The 24445-nt window shown below is 40.1% G+C and overlaps 1 protein-coding gene across 6 annotated transcripts in view; it reads right to left on the bottom strand.

The window, feature by feature from the left end:
- Window positions 1-23102, bottom strand: part of PATJ (PATJ crumbs cell polarity complex component) — a 367672-nt gene extending 344570 nt beyond the window's left edge. For 3 of the 6 annotated variants that reach the window (XM_086717152.1, XM_086717155.1, XM_086717154.1), the window contains exons 1-5: window positions 22968-23098; window positions 7871-7927; window positions 7606-7772; window positions 4513-4707; window positions 2827-2966 (exon numbers count right to left, since the gene is read on the bottom strand). In XM_086717152.1, the coding sequence (XP_086573278.1) occupies window positions 2827-2966; window positions 4513-4707; window positions 7606-7772; window positions 7871-7892 (524 nt within the window). In that variant the 5' untranslated portion in view covers window positions 7893-7927; window positions 22968-23098. Of the gene's footprint in view, window positions 1-2826; window positions 2967-4512; window positions 4708-7605; window positions 7773-7870; window positions 7928-22967 lie in introns of all 6 variants that reach the window. The other 3 variants (XM_086717156.1, XM_086717157.1, XM_086717153.1) reach the window with 3 other exon arrangements.
- Window positions 23103-24445: the final 1343 nt, after the last annotated feature.

Here is a 24445-nt window from a genome sequence, read left to right as displayed (position 1 = left end):
TGTCCTCCTTTCTGACTTCTTCACCTAAATTCCTATTCACAGTGTGTTCGTTAAGGAAAATTTCTTAATTAATCCCAAATGAATGGATACTCTTGAGTCTTTTCAACCCTGATGTAACTGATTTTGTGTAAGTTCTTAATTTACTCACATTCAAATCTTCTATTTTCTGGAAATCAACTTATATTAATCTACCTTCCCCCTACCCAATAGACTGCCAAGACACTGAGTTTCTTTCCAGTTAGTAACTGCTCAGGGAATATACACTCAACCCCAGATAAACAAGTTGTAGAGAAGTGAAATCTCCTGGAAAATATGATTTTGATGCATTCTAAAGTTGAACAGAATTAGTTTTCCTGCTACTATAACTCCTCCATACTGTTTGTATATATTGAATTCGTATTTTTCACTCAAGGGGAGACCAATTCTTGTCTCTCCATTGCAACATTTGAAAATAATGGATTCCCATTACTTTGAGAGTCAAAATAGCACAGGTAGGTCTTAGGTAAGATCCTAAAATAGCACAGTTCTATGTGGAAAGTCCTCAGGAGAAACGAAGAACTGATCGTGAATACATTTCACATGACCTAGAAAGTCATGAATAACTGACCCCCACCTTTCTCCAGTCTCTTCTCATACTGTCTTGCACTAAATTCCTACACCAGATACACAGCAGCCTCACTCCAAGAATAGGAGCTGTGTTCCATCTCTCCATAGGACTACTGTCAAGACAGTCTCTTTATTCTTCTAACACCTTCTCCTCTTTGCAGACCCCACGGTCTCAAGTTTTCCGCCAAGCACTGTGGTCTCTGGGAAGTCACCTGACCACTTAGTCTTGGTAAAGGTTGTTTACATGCTGACACATCAAATTCCACTTTTTGGAAATGCTCACCTCACTCTGTAATTACAGACTTCGTACAGAGCAACTCAGACACAGGACTGACCACAAAAAGTTTGCATAACATTGAAGATACACTAAACACTAGTGAACTGTACATTTTAGAACAGTGACATTTATATGATGTGAATTATATCCCAATAATTTTTAATTTAAAAAAAATAAAAATAAAAGTTGGGCCAATCAAAGTTAAATAGGCTTTTTGTCCAGGGACTTCAAAGCCTATGGTAAACTAATGGTAAGTGACCTAAGGCCCAGGCTCACCCGGGATTGTCTTAGGTTTGTCAGAATAGTCTTACTCTATACCTGCTGGCTCAGTGTCACTAACTGCATACCCTCTCAGTCCCAAAACTCTCCCAAAATGGACAATAAATTATATGGTTACCCTAACTATGTATACCCAATCTCCAAGAACAGGATAGAATTTCTCAAATATATCTAACCATTGCTAAGGTTCCTCAGAAAATACTTGAGGAAATGTTGCATGAAATGGCAGAATAAAAGCTGCAAAGTCATGGAAATCCATTATTTCTGAACTTTCAGTTAGAGAGACTAGAACTCATACCCCATGAATGCAGAATGTGAATTCAAAAATTTATTATTGGCTGAGAATTCTTTTTACAATAGTACCAGTACTGTTGTAATTACTCTAACAGGCAGTAGAACTGTGATGAATAACAGTGTACTCGTTAAGTGAATAACAAAGGACCTGAATCATATAGAAACAAAATACAAGGCTTGCACATACCTCTTAAAAATAATAAAAAATATATATATATATACTCAGCAATCAAAAAGAATGAAATCTTGCCATTTGCAACTACGTGGATGGAACTAGAGGATATTATGCTAAGCAAAATTAGTCAGAGAAAGACAAATATCATATGACTTCACTCATATGAGGACTTTATGACAGAACAGATGAACATAAGGGAAGGGAATCAAAAATAATATAAAAACAGGGAGGGGGACAAAACATAAGAGACTCTTAAATATGGAGAACAGAGGGTTACTGGAGGGAGGGGAGATGGGCTTAATGGGTAAGGGGCATTAAGGAATCTACTCCTGAAATCATTGTTGCACTATATGCTAACTTTGATGTAAATTTTTAAAAAGTAATAATAAATAAAACAAAACAAACAATAATAACAATAATAATAATAATAATAAGGGGAACCTGGGTGGCTCAGTCAGTCAAGCATCTGACTTCAGCTCAGGTCATGAACTCACAGTTTGTGAGTTTGAGCTCCAAGTCAGGCTCTGTGCTGACAGCTCAGAGCCTGGAGCCTGCTCTGGAATCTGTCTCATTCTCTCTCTGCCCCTCCCCTGCTCACACTCTGTTTCTCTGTTTCTCTCTCTCTCACTCTCTCTCTCTCAAAAAGTAAATAAACATTAAAAAATTTTTTTATTTTAATAATAAAATAGTACAAGTACAATAGGGGGAATCACATAGATTTGAGGAAGCTTTTAATTGATAAGAGAAATAATCAACCACCAAAACAGCGGTTATAATCTTAAAATGCAAATTTCAGTATTTCCATCTTACTGATCAGACATAGCTAAAATGCCATGTTCAACTGTGGGAGAATGTGGTGGAATAGAGCACTAGTTTTGGAGTCCGGCTGTCTTGGAATCCTATCACGGCTCCTGGTTCCAGCGCCAACAGCTCTGTGACTGCAGGTAAAGTGCTGAACCTCTCTGAAACCCAGCTTTCTCATCTATAAAACAGGGCAATGATACTACCAGCTGGATCGCTGCCACAAGTACATGGGAGAATATCTGCAAAAGGCCTGACGAATGCATAGGAAGAGAGCAAGTGTTAGCTGCTACCGTTAACTGTTTTCATTACTAGTTTCTTATTTGCTTTATAATAACATTTTCAGAATTATCAGAAAAAAATTAGCAAAACACAGAGGGAACGCCCTCCTCACCTGTCTGCTATACTCCCCGGCTGCACCTCCTTCACAAAGATATCAACTTCTCCCAGATTTTGACTTCTAAGGGCCACCACACTGAATCCCAGGCCTCCAGTTGAAGGTCGTTCTATCTCGATATATTCAATTTGGCGACCCTAATGAAGGGGGATTAAAAAAAAAAAAAAAGGAAAAGTCAATAAAGTATATTTAACCACCATACCCTTTCCAAAGAACTAAAATTGCTATTTTTGTGAATAACACAAAAAACAGCTTCTCTTAAGTCATCTCTATCCAAAAAATCTCAGAATTTCAGCAATAAATTATTTCTGGAAATGCTCTCACTTGGTTATTTTCAGTAGAACACGAGAGGGAATGTGCAGTATTCTGCAACCTCAGGGAATCGGAGAGGTATTTTCACACTTCATTCACGTTATGAGATGAAGCCCAAGCTGGATGAAAATTCCCGAGAAAAACATCTTTTTCCACAGTAAATTCTAGATTACTTTTTACACTGAATTTCTCTAAATTCTTTCCATGAAAAATACATTTTTCAATGAGGAAAGCAAAATAGATATCGAGAATGTGCTAGTGTTCAGCCGAAGTTAGAACCAGCTGCATTTTTTTAGGGTCTAATTTTTAATTTTATTGTGATGAATTAATATTCCACTTTATTAGGTTAACTCAAAATATTATGGAAAGGCCACCATTCAAATGGGTTCAACCTGTAACAAACACATATTTTATTGCTTTAGTTAATAACTACATCTATGACATGAGAACTTCCTAAATGTAATCACATAACAAAAGCGTTACATTAGGGGCGCCTGGGTGGCTCAGTCAGTTAAGCATCTGACTTCGGCTCAGGTCATGATCTCATGGCTCCTGAGTTTGAGCCCCACGTCAGCTGTGCTGACATCTCAGAGCCTGGAGCCTGCTTAGGATTCTGTGTCTTCCTCTCTCTGCCCCTCCCCTGCTCATGTGCTCGCTCTCGCTCGCTCTCTCTCTCTCTCTCTCTCCCCCTAAGAATAAACATTAAAAAAGAAATTTTTTTTAATTATTAGTCAAATTAATAGGATAGAGCTATAAAGTCAAAAAAGGAATTAGGTATAGAATATTTAAATATCACACCTTAAACCGATTCTATTTAACTCTAAAACTCATGTTTCATTTTTTTTTTTAAAGATACTTATTAGAAGGTGAGGTAAACAAACATTAACACATCCAAAATTTCAACTATTTAATTTTTAATAGTACACGGGGTAAAACTGGATGACTCCTTCAAATGTTTCCCTAGATTTTCCAAATTATATTAGGTCTAACTCTCATTAATTCTATCTTGATAAAAAATTAAAAATAGCTTCAAAGGAGCTTCATCACTTCTGGTAGACATCAATTTTCCTCCTATGACCAAAATCCTAAGAATCCCTTTCAAGTGCAGAGATATGTCAAATTGAATTGTCTAAAAACTCCTTGCCACACTCAGATATTTTCCTTACGTAATTTTAAGTCAATAAATGTCTAATACACAGGTTAAAAATAGTATCAATCTCTCCTAACAATATAAAAATGCAAGCAAACCACACACACAGAAACTAAGTTTAAGGCAAAGAGTTTTTTTTTTTTTAAAGAGTATTGTTTTCTTTTTTAACCTATAAGAGGAAAAATATAGCAAAATAGTCCCATGACAAGATATAACTTTACCTGAGCCATCTGTTGAATGACTGAATTAAAGTCTTCATTTCCCAGATTAGGAGTCCAAGGAAACAACCCAGAGGCAGTCAGGTTATTAGAGGGTCTTTGGGCATTCCCGTTAGTAATGGCACCATCTGTAAACACTAATAAACCTTTCCTAGAAAAATCAAAGTTGGCTGAACAATCTGAGGGTATGTGGCTGAGCTGTCGGAGAGAAAACAAGAGAATCATTAACAGAAACCTACACAAAAGAAATTACTTATTAAATATTCTATTTTCCCCATTACATGTATAAATTGCTATTAAATATTTACACAAGAAAGAAATAAAATACAGATACATGAATCTGTGTGTTTGTAAGGTTAAAAATTTTATTTAGTATTGCACAGAATATTTAATAGTTTAAAATATGTTGCTTCCTGCCTTCTACCATCACCCTAAGTTAACAGCATGTACAACAGCTCATTACACTTCTTATACACAGGTACAACCAGTCAGATAAACATGTAAGACCCTGATCCCTTTTGCGTTTCCATGTAGAAGGCCACAAAATATCCACAGGTAATTGAAACAAAAATAACAGTAACAGTATTTAATGAATGATTGCTATGAGCAAAGTACTACACCAGACTCTTACATATTATCTCATTTAATCCTTACACTAGCCCTAAAAGATATTATTCCATTTTGTGAACATGAAAACTGATTCACAGGTTAAGGAACTTGACCAAGATTAGCAGCAAACGAGTACTGTTTATACTTACATGGTATAGAAAAAAAGTGGGGGGAGGGGAAAGAAACCTATAGTTATGGTGAATAACAGAAGTTAATTTTTAAAATATCATTGGCTGAGAGGTGCCTGGGTGGCTCAGTCGGTTAAGTGTCTGACTTCAGTTCAGGTCATGATCTCACAGTTCGTGGGTTCAAGCCCTGCACTGGGCTCTGTGCTGACAGCTCTGAGCCTGGATGGAGCCTGCTTGAGATGTTGTGTCTCCCTCTCTCTCTGCCCCTCCCCCACTCATGCTGTGTGTGTGTTTGTGTCTCTCTCTCAAAAATAAATAAACGTTAAAAAAAATTGAGAAATAAAATAAAATCTCACTGGTTGAAGGGCGCCTGGGTGGCTCAGTCAGTGTCTGACTCTTAATTTCGGCTCAGGTCATGATCTCACAATTTGTGAGGTCGAGCCCCATGTCAGGCTCTGCACTGACAGACAGCTTGGGGCCTGCTTGGGATTCTCTCTCTCACTCCCTCTGCCCCTCCCCATTGTGTACATGCTCTCGCACTGTCAAAATAAATAAACTTAAAAATATATGTGTGTGTGTGTGTATATACATATATGTACATATATATACATATATACACATATACATATATACATATGCACGTATACATACATATGTGCATGCATACATACATATACACATATACATATGTATGTATACATACACATATGTATATGAATACATACATATACGTATATGTATATGTATATGTGTGCGTATATACATATATGTACATATATGTACGTATATGTGCATGTACACGTACAGGAGTGCCAACACATCGGAATAAAGGTAACATCAAGAACAAATGTCAATAGGACCACATAGGGGAAAAAAAAAAATCAATACCCACCAAAACTCTATGAAAACACTCAAAAAAATTCAGATTTTACAGTTGAATGGATACAATGATTATGCATATAACAACTGCAAACTATATAAATACAAAAGATAGTTATTATGATGGAGTGGTTGGTCAATTCCACTCTTCGTCCAATAAGAGAACAGATTTGTAGTAACCCTTCCCAATTTCTATTGCTATTAATAGCATTCACTTGCTCTATAGGACTCATCCCCTGGCCAGGGACTATAGTACCAAAGCATCAACATGGGGAGTTCTAAAATTATGGTATAAATCTGATCCAGAGAAAGAAATTCACAAAAAGACATATGTGCGGACTTTAATCCTTAATTTCTTATAAGAAAAATCACTTGCTAAGTATTTATGGGCAGCCATTTTGGTTTATTAGCAAAAACCATTTTTCCCAGATTTTGTTAATTTTCACTTAACAATGTTCTGCTACATTATCTCCAATTACATTTAAAATTCTGCCCAGGGGCACCTGGGTGGCTCAGTCGGTTAAGCCTCCGACCTCAGCCCAGGTCATGATCTCACGGTTGGTGGGTTTGAGCCCTGCATTGGGCTCTGTGCTGACAGCTCAGAGGCTGGAGCCTGCTTCAGATTCTGTGTCTCCCTCTCTCTCTGCCCCTTCCTCATTTGTACTCTCTCTCTCTCTCTCTCTCTCTCAAATAAATTTAAAAAAAATTAAAACTCTGCCCAAATGTAATCCATAGGAGAGCTACTCTTCAAGCTCACCTTCTAAAATAGAGATTTAAAATCAATTTGCCCTCCGTGACCCCAAAAAACAGCAACCAAGAGGACAGTTAAAACTATTAATTGATATCACTCTAGAAGTGCTGCCATGTGATCTATAATTCAACACTCATGTGTGTGGAAACCCTAAGACTCCGGGTACAATACTGTATGTAGTGGAGAAAACACAGGTAAAACACCAGTTATACTGCTTCTGAGACCTTTCTAATCGGAAAATCCATGACATTTAACATTTATTTGATAAATATTTGATAATTGGGAGGTGTAAGTAATATGGTACAAGGGTATGGTCACTTCTCGCTACAAAAAATGGCTTCATGAACAAAATATATTTAAGCTCAACACTATTTTATATTCTGAAGAAAATGTTGGGAAGTCTGAAGGTATCTGACCTTTACATATTTAAATAAGTACAACTTATATTCTAAACACAAAATTTATCATCAACGTATATATTTTTTAAGTAAGCTCTACACCCAACGTGCGGCTTGAATGTAGGACCCTGAGACCAAGAGTGCATGCTTTACGGACTGAGCCAGACAGGCAAACATTTGAAACTATCCGTGCAATGCTACCTGTAGGTCGCAGGTCCCAGTACAGTCTCCCTGTTGAATTCAGTGCACCGAGAGACAAGTTTGTCTCTATCTCTTTCTTTCTTTGCTGGCTTGAACATACCAACACGTAAAGCCCTGATGAGTAACTTACTTGCCCTCTCAGTTGCTTGATGGACTGCTGAAGTGTAAGGATCTGATTGAAGAGAGGGCTCTTTAGTGTTTCATAAAACAGAGAGAGTTTCTCATTCTGCGATGTGTCCCCCTTCTCCTGCAGTTTCATTTTCAGTCGATCAAGAACTTGTAGGACCTGCAGTTTATCTTGTTTGAAGAAGGATAACCAGAGTACAAGTTAATCCCATCATCGTTTGAATCCTTTGAATCCTTAATTCACTGATAGAAGTGTGTAGCTAGCATACCTGGAGCAGGATTTTCAGGCATTTTGAATTACTGTCTTCAATCTCTTCTAAAGAAACCTAAAGAAAATTTTAAAATACAAAAGATGAATTTCAATTAGCATATAATTTTCTATAGTACTGTAAAAAAATTAAAGAAAACATCAAGAACATTCTTCATCAAAAGACTTCACTCAGGAAATTCAAATTAAAACTACAATTTGGGGGGTGCCCGGGTGGCTCTGTCAGTTACGTGTCCGACTTTGGCTCAGGTCAGGATCTCACACTTTGTGGGTTGGAGCCCCGGGCCTCGCTCTCTGTTACCAGCACAGAGGCCGCTTCAGATCCTCTGTCTGTCTCTCTCTCTTTGCCCCTCCCCTCCCTCAAAAATAAAGAAACATTTTAAAAAAAAAAAAAAAAAAAAAGCTACAATTTGAGGCACCGAGGTGGCTTAGCTGGTTAAGTGTCCAACCCTTGATTTCAGTTCAGATCATGATCTCACAGTTCATGGGCTCCACGCTGACAGACACAGCCTGCTTGGGATTCTCTCCTCCTCTCAAAATAAATAAATAAATATTAAAATATACTTAAAAAAACAAAAAACTACAATGAGGTGCTAAGATGGCTAAAACTAGAAAGAAAAACAGGCAATTTGTTGACTGTTGACAAAGATGTGAAGCAACCAGAACTCTCATACGTCACTAGTAAGAACATAAAATGCACATACGCTTTGAAAAGTTGTTTGGTAGTTTCTTATAAAGTTAAAAATACATTTGCTGTATGATTCAGCACTTCCGCTCTTAAATACTTACCCAAGAAAAATGAAAATATGAATTCACAGAAGAGCTGTATATGAAGGTTCATAGCATTTTTATTTATAAAAGCTCTGAACTACAAAACCCCAAATGTCTAATAACAGATGAGTGTACATGTTATAGAACATAAACAGAATATTCAGAAATAAAAAGGAAAAAAATTATGAATATACACAACACGGATTGTTCTCAAAAATCCCTCAAATGTTGAGTGAAAGAAACAAGACAAAAAAGGTTACAGACTGTATGATCCCATTCACATGAAGTTCAATCTATAGCTATAAATTAGTTTACCTGGGCAGGGTAGAAAGGAGCTGACTGGGAAGGGATTTGAGGGAGCTTTTGGGGGAAATGGAAATGTTCTAAGTTTTGAATGGGGTACTATTCACACAGATGCATACATTTGTCAAAATTCATTGGCTTATATTTTTAAATCAGTACATTTTATTGTATGTAAATTAACTTTAATTTTTTTAATGTTTATTTTTGAGAGAGACAGAGACAGACAGACAGACAGACACACACACACACACACACACACACACACACACACACACACACACACACACACGGAGCTTGAGTAGGGGAGGAGCAGAGAGAGAGGAAGACACAGAACCCCAAGCAGGCTCCAGGCTCTAAGCTGTCAGCACAGAGCCTGAGGTGGGGCTTGAACTCACGGACAGCAGATGGTGAGATCATGACTTGAGACGAAGTCGGACATTTAACCAACTGAGCCACCCAGTTGCCCCTAAATTATACTTCAATAAAGTTGATTTTGTAAAAAGGACCCTGGGCTGGAAAAGAACATCTAAATTAAGAGATGAAGATGATTTTAGAGAGATTAGGGGGAAAAAAGTCCCCAACTGCACAAATGATCCCGGATCCAAGTGCATCTGAGTCTCCAAAAGGTAACCACCCAATATATTGGCATTTTCTGTTTTTTATTCAAATAAATTAAATCCCTAAAATGGAACTCAACTCAACTGTAACAACTCAAAATGCTAGCAAACCCTCTGCTCTGACCAAAATGGCACTTTCAGAGCAGTCACTTATCCTAATCGTACACTAGATGGTAATAAATCATCAGAGAAACAGGAGTATTATATAGTCCAAATTTTCCTACATCAACTCTGGATACAGTTGCTGAATGAGGTCTTTATCTTCCAATTCAAGGTCACTAAGAAAGCATATTAAAAGCCAGTAAGGGATGCCATCTGCACTGATAAAAGGTCCATGTATTCCATCCAAACGTTCACTGGATTCAGTGAGAAAGAATTGCTGAATAAGAGCATCACAGAAACGCTACCAATGAGCTCAGCATCTCAATTGTGCAACCTTTACAACTACCCATTGACAGGTAACTGAGTAACAAAAGACAGTTACAATGGCACTGTCCTTTTCTATAGCAGCCTAAGGCCCAAGAGGATTGACAAGAGCAGCTTTGTGGTCATTAATACATCAACCACTCTGAAATAAAGAATGCAAGCTAAAACTATGAGATGCTATTTTTTACTGCCAAGTTGACAATTTTTTTTAATGAATAACCGCATGTAGCATAGATGTCATGGAAAAACAGGCGGGAATATAAATTTGCACAACCTTTTAGGAGGGCAACTTAGCAATAGCTATCAATATATTAAATTTGCATTCTCTTTTACCCAGAATATCTACTTCTGAGGGTCTCAAAGAAATACTTGCAGACGGGCACACAGATGTGTGTACAAGAATATTTACTTCATTGTTTTTAAGAACAAAACTCCTGGAAAAATTAAACTATCAAAAGTAGTCAGTCATGGGGTGCCTGGGTGGCTCAGTTGGTTAAGCGTCCAACTTTGGCTCAGGTCATGATCTCACAGTCTGTGAGTTTGAGCCCCACATCAGGCTCTGTGCTGACAGCTCAGAGCCTGGAACCTCAGATTCTGTGTCTCATTCTCTCTCTGCCCCTCCCCCTGCTTGTACTCTGTCTCTGTCAAAAATAAATAAATGTAAAAGAAAAAAAAAATTAAAAAGTACTACTTCTAAAAAAAAAAGTAGTCAGTCATTACAATAATAAAGTAGGTCTGAATGTATTGAAATGACAATGGGAGGGAAAGGGTTAACAGTAAGCCTGTGGCTCCCTCCTTCAGGGAGGGATAGCCAGCTTGATAACCAAACCCCCTCGCAAACCCTCTAAAGATTTTTAATAGGTAATAGCCCATGTTTTTAAATGTCAGGAAATACCTGATCTGTCCTAATTGCTTTTTGTAAGTAATCTGAGAATATGTGGAATTATGGGGCATGGCTGACTAGAAAATAGGAGACAATCACACAGATATTTTACATTTGTCTAACTCGTAGAGTATAAAACTCAGGATTCCCCAAAAACAAAAGGTTTCCTTATAGAAAAATGTTTCCAGGGGCGCCTGGGTGGCTCAGTCGGTTCAGCGGCCGACTTCAACTCAGGTCATGATCTCACAGTTCACGGGTTTGAGCCCCGCATCAGGTTCTGTGCTGACAGCTCAGAGCCTGGAGCCTGATTCAGATTTTGTGTCTCCCTCTCTCTCTGCCCCTCCCTTGCTCATGCTCTCTCTCTCTCTCTCTCTCAAATAAATACACACTAAAAAAAAAAGGTTTCCATATATATTGTTGAGAACTTGTCCAGTAATCTAAAACAAAACAACGTGTCCTAAGGTTGTACTTTATTCCTGTAAACAAATTAAAAATTGTGGCTGAGGTGTGTCAGAAATACATTTATACGTTACTTAATGTCTACACATAACTAGGTTTCATAAGTGTGTTGATAATATGTCCTAAGAAGAAAAGTGACATTCTTTGGAATGCCTACTGGCTGGGTACTCCTCCAGGAAGGAATGTCTGTGCCTAACTCCTACCTGTAATCACTGAATCATGAGTAAGCTTTGGTGCTGGTTTGAAGTTTGATCTCTCATTCACATGAGCATGCTTTGACAATTCAATCCCCTATGTTAACACAGGGATATTATCTAACACTCACAACTGAATAGGGAAAACAGCAACTTTCAGGATGGGTGCATTTTCTTTTTGTGAGGGAAAAAAATACATTGGGGCATCTGGGTAGCTCAGTCCATTAAGCATGGACTCTTGAATTCGATTCAGGTTGTGATCTCACAGTGGTAAGATTGAGTCCCACATCCGGCTCCATGCTGGGCGTGGAACCTGTTTGGGATTCTCTCCACCCCTCCCCCACACGCTCTCTCTCAAAACAAACTTAAAAAAAAAAAAAAAATGGAAGCAAAATGGAACATGTCCAAGCACATATGAGAAGTTAAGGGTAGACCTAGGACTTGAACCCAGTCTTTTTAAGTACAGCCTTCTCTCAACCACTCTGCATCAGGATACCTGACCTTTGCACTCCAAAGGAAGCAAGAGACACTTAAAGCTGTTCATGGATTTTTATTTTTTAATATTTGCTTATTTTTGAGAACAAGCTCTCTCTCATAAACAATTTATAAAAAAAAAATATGTACTCATGCGTAGGTTTCTAGTTTTAGAAAGGTAGTCAATTTTATAGTGATTACTTCTAAAAAGTAAAAATAAGGATGCAGAGATTAAAAACTTAGACTTTTACAGATTTTAGTGCTGTTTGAACTTTATTTTAAAAGTATGTCTTAATTTTATAACTGAAAAAGACAAAAAGATAATGGCGAACATGGCCTAGTGAGAGAGCACACAGATACAAAGATCATGACAACACAACAGGATATATCATAAGGCCTATAAATAGTAGAGGCGTGTGCCATGTACTAAGTGAAATCACAAAGGGAGGGTGACTAAGCCTGAGTGGGGATGTGTGGAATGAGAACACAGTAGAAACTTCTCTTAAAAGAAAGAGAATAGGGTGTAAGAGGAGAGTGACCATTTGCCCAAGATAGTTTCAGATTACCCAGCATCATTGACAGTGTTTCATTTCACTGGCAAAAATGTTGCAGTTGTGAATGGATAGAAAAGATGTAGCTCCTGCGCACACATGCACACACACACACACACACAATGGATATTACTCAGCCATAAAAAAGAATGCGACCCTCCCATTGGGATGGACCCAAAGCTTATTATGCTAAGTGAAATAAGTCAAAGAAAGACAAATGGAATCTAAAAAAATGAGTAACAACAACAACAACAACAACAACAACCTCTTAAATACAGAGAACAAACTGATGGTTGCCAGAGGGGAGGTGGGTGGAGGGATGGGTAAACAGAAGATTAAAAAGGTACAAACTCCCAGTTACAGAATTAAAAAAATTTTACGTATTACAGTTTGAATGAAATATAGGGATGCCCTTGGTCAGTGGTTCTCAAATTTTAGCAGGCATCAGAATCACCTGGATGGCTTGTTGAAACACAAGCTGGGGGGGGGGGGGGGGGTACCCTCCAGAGTTTCTGATTGTGCAGGTCTGAAGTGAGCCAGAGAATTTGCATTTCAAACAAAGTTCCCATGTCACCCTGAGGCTGCTATAGACTAGAGACCACAATTGGAGAACCACAGTACACAGGCATAAAAATGCATGATTCTCCGTAAGAATATTAACCAGCTTTAAATGATGTATTGTATATAAAGTCTCTGAAAATAGGACAAAAAAATAGTTGGTTGTTTTGTTTTTACTGCAGATGTGGACTGCAAATTGATGTTTGGCTCACAAAGAGATAAGTACCAAAATTGGTACTTAAAAACCATGCAGTGTGGCACAGTCATGTTTATTCAATGTAGTAATAAAAACTTGACTTTTTAAAAAATCTCCTTGTTCTAACAATTCATTTTTCTAACAAATTATGTAACAAAAATATCAGTCCTTGAAAGACTGGGGGTGCAGGGGAACCCTGATCTCTTACCACTGACGGTTTAAGAAGCACAGACTTAAATAGACTTTGAGAGGGTCCTTGTAAATAATGTTAAGTAGACTGGTCTTTATCCTGTAAGCAACAGGAAGTAATTAAAGGCTTTTAAGTAGGGTAGTATTGAGTCCAGATTTCTATTTAAAAAGGTAATTCTGGTAATAGGATAGATTAGTGGTATTCGAACATTCCCATCAGTGAAAATATGTTGACTATTCACCTTATTTTTTATAATTATAAACACATATCACTATTATTTACATGTCATATGTTTTAAAACATACATAAAATAAAAAATACCATGACAGTAAGATAAAAGCACTAAAAAAGTAAGGTTTTCTTGTCATCTTCCCATCTTCCCAATTGAATCATCCTGTGCATTTTGGAAACCATGGTGGTAGAGTATGCTTCCGGAAACGTTAAGGGTAGACAATGGGTGGTCATCCAACCCTCTGACTCATATTTAATTACTGGAAGGATTACCGGAAAATTACTACAATTCCATTGTGTTAGGGAATATCTAGGGAAGGCCACTAAAGCCTTAAGAGCATATGACGACAGAAGGAAGAAATGCCATAACTCTAGAGCTGAACATCCAGTAATCAGCACGTAGGCTAAATGGCCTCTCATTTCATGGTCCTAAGAAATCTTCAACCAAACAACTTTGATCTATTCGACTAGGCTAAGAAATAAGGCTTACAGCAAGGAATCTCAAGTTTGTTTAAACATGGTGAAGTGGAGTCTAGCTTGTCAGAGATAGACCACCTAAAATCAGTCATAGCCTAGACATTAAAATGCCACAGTGTGCCGCTGTCCTCATAGTCGTACAGCCTCCAGAGAAGTAGTTATTATGCTCAGCTTCCACTCCATCATTGATCAAGTGAGTTTGAGCCATGAATTTTTCATGTCTGGCTCACTGTAGGATTTGACTGAAGGAAATTATTATAATATTGTGGCTTTTTTTTTTATACCCATGCCTTTAGCCATTAACAATTAATGGAGTATGTGGAAAAAAAAAAGCTGATGCAGAGATAGAAATGTAATTTGACTTAAATTTCCAGGTGGAGGAAACTTATTGAATTGATTTATTAATCTCCTCAGTTCAAGAATTTAACCAAACTAAGGACCCTGGTAAACACACTTTTCAGATTCCCAATAGCACATGGAATAGAACACACCGGGACAAATTTGGAGGGAAAAAAGATCACTGGCAGTCAGCTTGGCAAAGTACAGGTATTCAGCATCTAACTGCAGATGTGAATTGGGAGATCACAATGAAAGGCCTCACTGGGAATTCCCCAGAGCCAACCAGGGAGTTTGAACAACCTAAAAGCTATTAACTGTAAAAACGAAGTCATGATTTCAGAAGTTGCTCAAAATCAGAAGGTCAAGACCAACTAAGTTTCTATTGCTTCCTTAGGAGTACAAAGCCCAGGTGGTTATCTAATTATCATGCCTTTTGTTCTCAAAGCTCAGTATTTGTAAGGTATCAATTGAATGGAAAACAAACTCTCCTAGACAAACACATCTGCTACCATGCTAATGCAGATTCAAGACAGTTGTCATAGTCTTGTGCCCCTATCAAATGACAAGGCCTTTTGTAAACCCTTTAAATGTAAATGATAATGTATTTTTGGCTGCTGTCAAAACACTATATTCTTGGAATTCTGAAAACATATACAAATTCCAGAAAGATCTTGATATTTGGGGGTCATATGCTTAAGCCATAGCCAATCCTTAATTAAGTCCACTTAGGGGCACCTGGGTAGCTCAGTTGGCTAAGCGTCTGACTTCAGCTCAGGTCATGATCTCGGGGTTCATGGGTTTGAGTCCTTCGTCTAGCTCTGTGCTTTAGATTCTGTGTCTCCCCCTCTCTGCCCCTCCCCCCTCATGCTCTGTTTCTCAAAAATAAATATTAAAATTTTTTAATTAAGTCCATTTAATGCTATTCAGAATATATAGAAGTTGAAGATAAATGATACCATGTTAAACTCAGAATCAGAACTGAAAATTGAGTCAGTTCTCCAGAATAATTCAGTTGGCAATATACTAATTTTCTTATTGAACTATTCGAAGTTAATCAATGCATATCAATACTCTCTGTGATTGGCTACCGTGTGAGAGTGAAGTTAAACTGTTTTATAGTATGCTTTTGTATTTCTGATGGTGGCAGTTTTCTCTAATAATTGACAAAAACAAGAAAAACCAAATCAGGGCAATGTTCACCCTTATGGATCTCTGTATAGCCAGTCCCTCACTGAAAAGACCCAGGCATTCATAAATGATTAGTTTCCACCTCAAATAATCTGTTCAATTCTCCCCACACTGTAGGCTGTATGCCTTTCTCTCCAGAAATATGGTCATGGCATTTTTGACATGCTTGGGATACTCAAAACAGTCGCAGCAAATTGTGAAATAGACAAAACTAGGCTTTGGACATCCTTCCCACCAATGTTCACCCTCCCTTTTCCTCCTGACCTTTTTTCCAATCCATTTTATCAGTCACTAAATCAGGTAACTCAACTTTTGGTGTTTACTATGCACCAAATCCAAGGTCTTTCATTCTGTAAAACATCTCATTTATCTTAATTAACAACGTAGTATTATCACCCCATATTGCAGATGCAGAAACCTTTCAAAACAACAAAGGGGAAATTTCACCTTGGGAGGAGGGAAGGTCAACTGTTAATGATTTTAAAAACAGGAGTCAGATATTTCACAACAGAGAGAAAATGTCTGTCAACGTACCCCTCAACTCACCTTCCTCTCCTACCATGCTCTGCCTGGGAGCTTCATTAAAATCTCCAGAGAGTAACTCCTAGGGCACCGACTACCCTACTCAAGGCAGAAGCCCCATCCTGCCCCTATTGTCAAAGTCATGCCCATCAATTAGTGGCCAAAGCTAAATGAAAAACGTTCTGCACCCGAAAGCTACCTACCAGCTAGGCAAGATGTGCAAAACACCAAAAGTACGGGACTCTGGTTTTGTTTTTCGAGTAAGGCCAACATAAGAGAATGCTCATCTCATGGAAATTTTACTAATTTTTGTTTTGTTTTTAAAGTTTATTTATTTAAAAAAAAAATTTTTTTTAACGTTTTATTTATTTTTGAGACAGAGAGAGACAGAGCATGAACGGGGGAGGAGCAGAGAGAGGGGGAGACACAGAATGGAAGCAGGCTCCAGGCTCTGAGCCATCAGCCCAGAGCCTGACGCGGGGCTCGAACTCACAAACTGTGAGATCGTGACCTGAGCTGAAGTCGGACACTCAACCGACTGAGCCACCCAGGCGCCCCTAAAGTTTATTTATTTTGAGAGAAAGCTTGCACATGCGGGGAAGAGGCAGAGAGAGAGAGAGAGAGAGAGAATGAATCCCAAGCAGGCTCCCTGCGGTCAGTGCAGAGCCCAACGTGGGGCTCAGTCTCACAAACTGTGAAACATCATGACCTGAGCAGAAACCAAGAGTTGGTGGCTTAACTGGCTGAGCCATCCAAATGCTCCCACTAATTTCTTTTAACCTGAAGGCAGCTTCACAAATGCATGTCATCAACATAACATAATTAAAATCTGAAATTCTTTTTTTTTTTAATGTTTATTTTTGAGAGAGAGAGAGACAGAATGAGAGCAGGGGAGGGGCAGAGAGAGAGGGAGACACAGAATCCTAAGCAGGCTCCAGGCTCTGAGCTGTCAGCAGAGACCAATGCGGAGGTTTGAACTCAACAACTGTGAGATTATGACCTGGGCTGAAGTAGAAAGCTTAACCGACTGAGTCACCCAGGAGCCCCTTAAACCTGAAATTCTTCCTTTTTTTAAAAAAAAAATTTTTTTAATGTTTATTTATTTTTGAGAGAGAGAGAGAGAGACAGAAACAGCATGAGTCGGGGAGGACCAGAGAGACAGGGAAGCACAGAATCTGAAGCAGGCTCCAGGCTCTGAACTGTCAGTACAGAGCCCGATGCAGGGCTCAAACCCGTGAACCATGAGATCATGACCTGAGTTGAAGTCGGACACTTAACCGACTGAGCCACTCAGGCACCCCTCAAGTCTGAAATTCTTTAAAGATTTTTCTTTTATGCTTATTTTGAGAGAGAGAGAGAGATAAGAGACAGAGCGCAGTGGGGGAGGGGCAGAGACAGTGGGAGACACAGAATCCAAAGTAGGCTCCAGGCTCTGACCTGTCAGCACAGAGCCTGACGCGGGTCTCGAACTCACCATGAGTTCATGACCTGGACCATAGGCACCCCAAATCTGAAATTCTTAAACACACACTACATGTAAACATGTTTGTTTACAACATTATTGTTCGATGGTTTTTAAACTATATAAACGGTGAACGTACTGTACATTTATCCTGCAGCAATTTGTTTTACCTTAACTTTACAATGTTAAGATTTAGTCATGGAGCACTTGGGTGGCTCAAGTCAGCTGAGCAGCCCACTCTTGATTTCGGCTCAGGTCATGATCCCAGGGTCATGGGGCTTGATTCCACATCAGGTTCCGCACTGAATGGGGAGCCTTCTTGAGATTCTATTTCTCTCTCTCTCTCTCCCCCTCTCCCTCACTCGTGCACACTCTCTAAAATAAAAATAAATAAAATTTAAAGATATAAAAATGTCTCCTTTCTGACCACAAGCTTTGCCTTCTAAAAATAAAATAAAATTAGTCATGATGATACACATAGCTTCTTTTCATTTACTATAACTACTATATAGTATTCCACTCTAGGAATCCATGATTTCTTCACCCAATCTCCTGTGGATTGGTATTTGGATGGTTTCCTACTGGTGACAAACACAAAAACAGGATGAAGCTAAATACCTACCTCAATAATATACTCCTTTCCAGTACTGATTCAATAACCAATGCATAAAATAAGATTCTATAGCCTATGAACTTTGAAATCATGGAGACCTGGTTTCTACTGCTGGGACCAGCTCTGGGTTCTTATGCCAGTTGTTTAAATTTCCCTATACTTCAGATTCCTCATTTGTAAAATAGTTAACGAAAACTACTACATATGTACAGTTGGAAGGACTAAATAAGGTATTGTAAAACATTCAGCCTGGCACACGGTGTACATTCAATGAATAAGAGCTACTATTGTTATTAACATCTCTTTTCAACCAAAATTATTTAAGATATTTTAAGGGCTTCAGAAAAACTATTGTAGCTGAGATTTTGCTATGTACTCATTAATGGCTATTTCTCAGAAGACTAAACTATAAAAATGTTCACTAATGCAATATATACAAGGAGGGGGAGTGGGAAGGCCTATAACTTGGGAATTAAAAAAAACCTGTTTATAGGTAGGAATGTAAGTGCTTCAGTCAACTAAACCCTCTTAAGGATAAACATATTCATACTGAATCCTAACCCAGTGCTGTTCAATAGAAAAACAATGTGAGACACATAAGTAATCTTTCTTTTTTAATATTTAAATTTTTCTAGTAGCTGCATGAAAAATGTTAAAAGCAACAGGATAAGTTAATTTTAATTTTTTTTTAATGTTTATTTTTGAGAGACAGAGCACGAGTGAGGCAGGGGCAGAGAGGGGGGACAGAGAATCTGAAGCTGGCTCTGCACTGACAGCAGTGTGTCCCATGTGGGGCTCGAACTCATGAACCACGAGATCATGACCTGAGCCAAAGTCTGGCACTCAACTGACTGAGCCACCCAGGCGCCCCAGGGAAAATTAATTTTAATAATATATTTTGCTTCACCCAAAATATACAAACATTTCAATATATAAATATAACAAGTTCTTTTTTTACACCAAACCTTCAAAATTTGACGTGCATTTTTACATTTACATCACCATCCCAAATGGCCCTATTTGAAGTGCCCAATAGTCACATGTACAAGTAGCTAACTATGTTGACAGCAGTTTTAACCTATGGCTTTTCAGAAAGATCCCTGTACAGTGTTTTTAGCAAAGATGTTTATTTAACAGCTAATATGGTCTCTATGCCTTTTATCAAAGTAACTCACAACCTTCAGTTCTTCCCAATAAAAATAGCACAACTCCCTAATTTTATCAGAATTAAACATCACAGTGGAGGAGCACAAAGGGGGGAAATAATGGCTCACGGTTTACAAGACACATTCTTAAAAGGATTTAATTTCAACCTCCCCCGAGCTCAGTGAGGTAGATCATTTACAGATGAGAAAACAGAGGACCAGGGTTATGTGACTTGCCAAGTTATATGGTAAATGGACTCAATACCATGTCTCCAAAATCCAGTCCACACCGTTGTGCACAGCAAAACAGAAGTGAGCCCTTCATGTTCACCATAGATCCATCCCAGTGACTAAAGTGTATTGACAGGCTCTAAATTTCTATTTGCACCAGAACCTAAAATGAGGGCTTAAAAAAGGCATCCAAATCTACACAAAAACATTGGAGTATGAGAAAAACATAGCAATGGTCAAACAATATAAAGGCGGAATGATTCTCTCAAAAATATACTACCAAGATGAACAAAATCTTTACAAATTAAACCCAATTTTGATTTCACCAACCTAATGTATTTTTGTTACCCTTTAAGAAAGCAAGTAAACTCAGAATACTTGGTTGTTTAGTTTAAGGACTAGTATTAAATGTTTTTTAGGTTTTTTTAATGTTTGTTTTTGAGAGCAAGAGAGCATGTGAGGAGGGGAGGGGCAAAGAGAGGGGGAGGTAAGACCTGAGCTGAAATGAAGAGTCGTCCCTTAACAGACTGATCAACCCAGGCACCTCCAGTAACAAAGGTGTTCTGTTTGTTTTTGTTTTTTTTTTAATTTTTTTTTTAACGTTTTATTCATTTTTGAGACAGAGAGAGACAGAGCATGAACGGGGGAGGGGCAGAGAGAGAGGGAGACACAGAATCGGAAGCAGGCTCCAGGCTCTGAGCCATCAGCCCAGAGCCCGACGCGGGGCTCGAACTCACGGACCGCGAGATCGTGACCTGAGCCGAAGTCGGCCGCCCAACCGACTGAGCCACCCAGGCGCCCCTCTGTTTCGTTTTTAATGTTTGTTTGTTTGTTTGTTTGTTTTCTTTTTTGAGAGAGAGACAGAGAGTGTGAGCAGGGGAGGGGCAGAGAGAGGGAGACACAGAATCCAAAGTAGGCTGCAGGCTCTGAGCTGTCAGCACAGAATGCAACATGGGGCTGGAAGCCACTGAGATCATGACCTGAGCCAAAGTTGGGTGCTTAACCGACTGAGCCACCCATGCGCCCCAAAAGCTTTTAAGTAAAAATGCAATTACAAGGATTACTGAATGCTGAACCCATCTCAGAATCACAAGGTTCCAAAAATGAAGTCACTATGGGAAAATACACAGGTTTCCCTTTTTTTTTTTATTTTTTTTTAATATTTTTTTTCAACGTTTTTTATTTATTTTTGGGAGAGAGAGAGACAGAGCATGAACAGGGGAGGGGCAGAGAGAGAGGGAGACACAGATTCGGAAACAGGCTCCAGGCTCCGAGCCATCAGCCCAGAGCCCGACGCGGGGCTCGAACTCACGGACCGCGAGATCGTGACCTGGCTGAAGTCGGACGCTTAACCGACTACGCCACCCAGGCGCCCAGGTTTCCCTTTTTAAGAATACTAACTGAAAGACAATATACCATAATTTTATTAGTGGTTACTTCCAGTGGTAGGTGGGTTTGTGTATGCTTTTACTTCCTTTTATAAAAATCCTCTTCAATTTTCTATGATGCATATAGGATGTTTATAGTTTAATATTCATACATGACTTAAACTTAGGCCTTTAGGGTTGCCTGTTTGGCTCATCAGATAGAGCATGAAACTCTTGAACTCTCCAGTTTTGGCCCCATCTTGGGGGTAGAGTTCACTTAGAAAATAATAAACGTATTTAGGGTATTAAACACAGATAAGAGCTTAGTACAATTTCTTTTCAATTTTTAAACACAACTATTATTCTAATGCTAAGGTCATCTTATGTGACTGTTAACAGGATCTCAATTAGCAAGAGCAAATCTCTTCAGAATGGTTTGCAAATTCTATCTCAGAAAGTACCTTCCAGCTCTGGTATTTATTAACTTTGTAATTATTTTAAATTTTTAATAATCTTTATATAGGCCACAGGGGCCGGGAAACATCAAGTTCATTTTAGTTAAAAGTCACAATCCCCCGGTTCCAATACTGCAAAATGAAGCAATTTGAGTTTTTACAACCACTAGCTTTTTTCTAAAAAAGATGTGTACAGGGGCGCCTGGGTGGCTCAGTTGGTTCAGGTCACCATCTTGCCGTTTGTGAGTTCGAGCCTTGGGTCTGGGTCTGTGTTGACAGCTGGGCGCCTGCTTCAGATTCTCTCTCAAAAACAAGTAACATTAAAAAATAAAAAACAAAAATTTAAACAATGTGTACAAATGAGTTGGCAGCCAATAGGAGCTTAGACAGCCTAGAATGTGGTGTTACCATTCTCGGCATAACGGAGATTTCTTCTTCTAGGTCTCCAGAAGGCTTCTTCATTAATTTAAGAAACACATGCTTGTTGCATAGCTATCAACGGCCAGAGTCTAAATACAGCTGAGAAGCTAGCTAGAGACATAGGGCCCTGAAAGTCGAACTCTTTCAATCGCAGAGACAAACCAGTAAACAACTAATTTGAATCCAAAGTGAGAAGAACCATCTGGAGATAGACAAAGTGCCAAGGGAAAGCTCCTGGGGGAGATTAATTTGGCACTCCTGCTAGGTGTGCTAGCCGGGCTGGGGCGCCTGGGGTGGGGGAAGGGGTAGGATTTGAAAATGTTTTCCTGAGCTTGACTTAAAGCAGGAATCCAGAAATTCCCCCAAAGGCTGGAGGCCACGGTACTTTCCATCTGATCCTCCCCCATCTGAAAAGGGAGGTTAGCAGAGCCCGAGCCTGACCGCCGTCCTGGGAGCGCGGCTACGTGACCATCGAGCACCCAGAGGAGGCCAGGGCCAAGTCGTCCACTCAGACGAGATCTGGGAACCCCCTTCTTCTCCGGACCCCCGTGGCAGGCCACCACCTGTTCACTCCTCTCGCCGTCACCAGTGGAGAAAGACTCCGCCCAGCTGTGGGGCCAAGCGCAGGCACCGATCTGGGTGCAAACTGTGATCCCTGCCAATCCCGGAACAGAAGTGGGCCGAGATTTGAGGGCCGGCAGGGCCTGCTGAGGCGGGGCGGCACCGCGGCCGGCGGCCGGGTGCCCCCAGAGAGCTGTGCACCCAGCCGCGGGGACGCCCACGTTGGGGTCACCAGGGCCCCGGGCGGGAGGACGGCGCCCCGCACCCTCCGCGGGCCTGGCGCAGCGCTCAGCGGCGCCCTGGGTCTCCAGGGCGCACCTCCTCCCGGAGGGCGGGCGGAGGGCGCGCCGGCTGCAGGGAAGGCGGGCTCCACACGGCAAGACGAGCGGCCCCGCGCCGGCCTCTGGACGCGGGGACCACCACCCCGCAACGCACGCGCCCGCACAGCCCGGACCCCTGCTTTACCTGGTCCCGCAGCGGCGCGGGCGGGAGCGAGCGGGCCGGTTCGGCGTCAGCCCTCCCTCACCTGGGCGGAAGTGAGAGGCCCTGGGTGACCGCGCCTCACCTGGCAGGCCCTTCCCTCGCACCGACCCTCCCCGCCCGGGGCGGGGCGCCGGGGTGGCGCGGGCGGGGGAGCCTGGGCACTGGGAGGCCGAGTCCCGGGAGGGGAGCGCGGGGGCGGTGGGCTTCTCTGTTTTCTGCAGGTGGAGTTCGTCTGCGCTAGGGAGGGTTAAAAATGCTGGAAAAGGGGGGTCTGGGGGGCCGCATGGGCAGGTGAAATGCCAAGTGGTGGGGGCGGCCGGCGCTAATGGGGTGGGGAGATCCGGCCGGACAGGTGTTGTTGAAGGGCTAAGAGGAGAGCGTGACCCAAGGTCGAGCAAATGGAAGGATATGATGAAAGAACTTGGCCAGACCAGCTGAGTCCTCCATGGTCCCTCTCCTTTCTGTTTCGTCATATCTTCCTTGTGTTTTCTTTATCGTCTGACCCAACATTAAATTCTAAGAAGTATACCTGGGGAAATTTAGTTGGGAAATAAAGGAATATGGAGTATTCCTGCAATATGCCGGGCACTAGCTTATACAGATCTCATTTTCCTTCGTGAAGAAATTGATGGAAAAACTGTGCTCCTGATAGGTTACGTGATTTGCCCAAAGTTTGGGACCACATGGGATCGTCTGACTCTAGGTCGTGTTGACTTCACTAGACATCTTAACGTTCTTATTCTTGTTACCGTAACTTGACTTTGAGAAAGATCTGTGTAAAACCTACAATTCCCCTGTCTTTATTCCACTCTCTTTAATGTAACTAAGAATTTTTATGGTAAGCCTTTTACTTTGTATACTAAGGTCCATGCATTAACCATAAAAATCAGTCTTCAGGTCTGTATTCATTGAATAAATGCGGTGTTTGTTAGGCACAGTGCTTACAAAATGTTAAAAAAAAAAAAAAGATACCTGTCCTCAAGGAAGATGAGGTATATATACAAAACACCTGCAACATAAGAACATTTGTTGTTATATAATTTATAGTGTTGTTAGTTTGCTTGTTTTCAAGGATATATTGCTTCCTAGGCCTCTTAAAAAGAGATACACAATTGCAGCATGGCCCTGCCTCTTAGGAACTAACTATTAAGGGAAATAAATTTATACAGTAACTTAGATTACCAAATAGAATGAACCTAGAACTTCTGGAAGATAAAGAGATTATGCTTGTTGAAATCATCTGTTAGGACCTAAACAGATTTTTTACAGGTGTTTGGGATTAAGGTAAAATGGAGAAGGTAATGTTTCCCAAGGCACTGGTACAGCATACAGGTGGGGACCAATTAATCTTGAAGCATCACTTTGCAAGCATTGCGTCTGTTCTTACTCTAACATGTGATGGTGGTTTTGAATGTATTTCCCCTTTCCCCCAAAATAACATGTCTTTGAATTGATCATGA

This window comes from Puma concolor, chromosome C1 (genome assembly GCF_028749965.1).
Source record: "Puma concolor isolate L17-30 chromosome C1, mPumCon1.1.hap2, whole genome shotgun sequence".
In the NCBI taxonomy this organism is placed as follows: Eukaryota; Metazoa; Chordata; class Mammalia; order Carnivora; family Felidae; genus Puma; species Puma concolor.
This window is presented reverse-complemented; position numbering and strand designations above follow the sequence as displayed.